The sequence below is a fragment of the Cyprinodon variegatus genome, unplaced genomic scaffold, assembly GCF_000732505.1.
Source record: "Cyprinodon variegatus isolate N-32 unplaced genomic scaffold, C_variegatus-1.0 Scaffold1097, whole genome shotgun sequence".
Classification (NCBI taxonomy): domain Eukaryota; kingdom Metazoa; phylum Chordata; class Actinopteri; order Cyprinodontiformes; family Cyprinodontidae; genus Cyprinodon; species Cyprinodon variegatus.
Window position 1 is genome coordinate 167,323 of NW_015151550.1, and position 3,559 is coordinate 170,881.

Below are 3,559 nucleotides of genomic sequence, written 5' to 3' on the forward strand. Positions count from 1 at the left end.
TCAAAAGATTGCATGTTTTAGCTTTTTTGTGCTACTATACAGCATAAATATATTATTTTCCTTTTTTTCCTCTTCATTTCTAAAGTAATTTTATTTATATTTTTGATAAATTAAATCACAAAAACTTTGAATATTTCTTACTCTCTATATTTTACTTAAACTATATATTGTTTTCAGTACAATAACATCAGTTCTGGGAAAGCTTTAGCTCTCAAACATGTTTGAACATATCACCAAGCTGAGGATTATAATATTTTACTTTTTTTTCAACAAGAGGTTTAAAATTTTAATTAATCAGATTAATAATTAGCTGTTTATTGTATCTGAAGCGCGTCTGTGTGGATTTTAACAACATGGAGGCTTCCACAACATGGTGGTTTGGAGCCTCACTTATGTTCCTGCAGCAGACAACGCAGAAAAGTCTGGAAGGTTGCCATGGAAACTGCCTCTGCCACTAAGGCGCGGTGAGCCGCACTGACCGCAAGATGGCGCCGTTGGATCGGAAAAGCTAAATCAAGCCTGATAATTGAGTTTATTAGGCTTTAACCATATGGGGCAGTAAACCCTGCTTGTTGCCTTGCAGGCTGGGGTCAGATTTGGTCCCTTTTGAGGAGAATGTAAACCTTAAAGCTGCTCACTAATGTAAATAAAGTGCTACTGATCAGTTTTCCTGCAGGATGGAAGACCGTGTCGGGGGGGTGAGGTGGGGAGGGTCGTGTTTTCGTCCCGTGGCTCCAGCTGAAATCGTCCCCGCTGATGGCAGAGCAGACGCCGGTCTCCAGGCGCTCAGACGTCCGTCAGTTTGCCGCTGAAGGCTTTCTGCGGGCTGCAGTTGGTGTATTTGACGGAGTCCGCGTCCTCGCTGTCCGGGTAGTCGGACTTGGACAGGGACGGCCGGCTGTCCGTCCGTTTGAACTCACCGAACGGCTGCTGCTGCTGCTGCTGGCCGCAGGTCACGTGCGTGTACTGGAACTGCTCCTCGTGCTCCGTCTCCCGGTGGTAGAAGTAGTTGAAGTTGGACACGATGACCGGAACCGGCAGCGCGATGGTCAGCACGCCGGCGATGGCGCACAGGGAGCCCACGATCTTCCCCCCTATAGTCACCGGGCACATGTCTCCGTAACCCACCGTCGTCATGGAAACCACCGCCCACCAGAAGGCGTCCGGGATGCTGCTGAAGCCCGAATGCGGGTCATCGGTTTCTGCAAAGTACACGGCGCTGGAGAAGAGGATGACCCCGATGAAGAGGAAGAAGATGAGCAGCCCCAGCTCCCGCATGCTGGCCTGCAGCGTCTTCCCCAGGATCTGCAGCCCCTTGGAGTGCCTGGAGAGCTTAAAGATCCGGAAGACCCGGACCAGGCGGATGACCCGGAGGATGGCCAGGGACATGGCCTGCTGGCCGTTCCCCTGGTGCTCCGCCAGCTCCAGCCCCAGCGTGATGAAGTAGGGCATGATGGCCACGATGTCGATGGTGTTCATGATGTTCTTGAAGAAGGCGGGCTTGCTGGGGCAGGCTAGGAACCGGACCAGCAGCTCGAAGGAGAACCAGATGATGCAGAGCGTCTCCACGATGAAGAAAGGGTCCGTGAAGGGGTTCGGCTGGTCGGCGCGCGCGGTTCCATTGGACAGGATGAGCTCCTCAAAGACCCGGGCCTCCTCTCTGAACTCCGGTAAGGTCTCCAAGCAGAAGATGACGATGGAGATGAGGATGACCAGCACGGACACGATGGCGATGCCCCTGGCGGGTCCGGAACTTTCCGGGTACTCGAACAGGAGCCAGACCTGCCGCTGGAACTCGTTCTCCGGCAGCGGCCGCTCCTCCTCCTTGATGAAGCCCTCATCCTCCTTAAAGTTCTCGATCACCTCCTCCCCGAGCTCGTAGAATTTGATCTCCTCCATGAAGATGTCCACCGGCACGTTGACGGGTCTCCGGAGCCGACCCCCGGACTGGTAGTAGTAAAGGATCGCATCGAAGCTGGGTCGGTTCCGGTCGAAGAAGTACTCGTTCCGGAGCGGGTCGAAGAAGCGCATCCTCTTGCGCGGGTCCCCCAGCAGGGTGGACGGGAACTGGGCCAGAGTCTTCAGCTGCGTCTCGAAGCGCAGCCCGGAGATGTTGATGACCACCCGCTCGCAGCAGTCCTGGTTCTCGGCTCTCTCCGGGTCGTAGACATCCTGGGCGGACAGCGCGGCCAGCGCCACAGTCTCATCCAGGTTCTCCCCGGGCACCACTGTCATGGTTCCCCCCCAAGGAAAGGGCGACGCTTCCCGCCCCTCAGTCCTCCCTGACTCCCCTCCTCCTCCTCCTCCTCCTCCTCTGTGCGTCTCAGGACTCCAGCTGGGTGACTCCGTGGGTCTCCTTCTCGTCACGTCTGCGGGTGGGCTGCTGGTGCCCCCCGCCCCCTCCCCGCTTCACCTTTCCCGTCCAGGCGCTGCTGTAGTCTGGACTGTGGGCACGTCTCTCACATTCGCTGCATTTTAAGCAGGCTTTGCCCTCCCCGAGCTGACGTTCGTGCACGCTCTCTCACTGAGGGGGGGACTAAAAAAAAAAAAAAAACACACATGCAAGCACATATGCTCAGGATGAATCAGATCCAGCTATTTTATGGGGATAAATTAATCGTTTATGGAGGAAAAACATATTTTTTTAGAGAGAGAGTCGTGCGTAATGAACCTGTTGTCTCAGCGTGGCACAGGCTCAAGGTTATCACATGGGCAGGTGTTTACCAAAATAAAGAGCAAAAAATAAGCAATAAAATGGATGAAAAAATGAAGCAGGTTTCAATAAAGAGAATAGATTTTGTGCAGATCGCCAGCCCCCTGCAGAGATCCTCAGAAATGTCATAAATGAATACCTGTGGCTCAGTGCGTCATCTGCCTCCATGCATCCCTCTTTAAAGCACAGCGGGCTCTGCAATGTCACGCTGCCAGCCGCTCCAAGACCAAACCTGCTGACGTTTCCCTCAAGCCGCCGCTTCATGTGTGCGCCGCTGCAGGCGCGCGGCTCCGCGCGTGAGAACGAGGAACAACACAGCTGTGCAACAAGTTCAGAGAGAGAGAGAAGAAAGGGAGCTGGGTGATGGAAAGAAGTTTCTGGGCTGCAACTCTAACCGCTGACGTGATGTCCGAAAATAACTGGATTTCTCTCAGGGATGCAGGAAAACTTTCTTTTCCCATGGAATGACCCCAGGGAGGGAGGGAGGGAGGGAGGGAGGAGCGACCCCCCCACCTCAGCCAGAAACACAGCAAGTCATTCAGAAAATAAAAGGTGAAGGAAGGAGAGCAGGAATGAACAGACCGCCACTGATGATGAACTGGGATGTCTCTAACTGATGAAAAGTTTTCACACCCAAAGACATTTCCACGTCTTTCCTTCAACGTTCACTTAATTTAATGTTTTATCAAGTCTGGAGAAAACAATATAAGAGCTTAATAAATATAACATTTCTGAGCTTTATTCAATATAATCCTTTCTTGCCTGCTTGCTTCCTTCCTTTCTTCCTTGCCTGCTTGCTTCCTTCCTTTCTTACTTGCTTGCTTCCTTCCTTTCTTACTTGCTTGC

The 3,559-nt window shown here is 52.5% G+C and overlaps 1 protein-coding gene across 1 annotated transcript; it reads right to left on the minus strand.

The window, feature by feature from the left end:
• Window positions 1-225: 225 nt before the first annotated feature.
• Window positions 226-3,179, minus strand: LOC107101452 (shaker-related potassium channel tsha2-like). The gene is made up of 2 exons (XM_015400385.1): window positions 2,853-3,179; window positions 226-2,536 (listed from the first exon to the last, which is right to left on the minus strand). The coding sequence occupies exon 2, from the start codon at window positions 2,233-2,235 to the stop codon at window positions 787-789; it is 1,449 nt and encodes a 482-aa protein (XP_015255871.1). The 5' UTR covers window positions 2,236-2,536; window positions 2,853-3,179; the 3' UTR covers window positions 226-786.
• Between the last annotated feature and the right edge of the window lie 380 nt (window positions 3,180-3,559).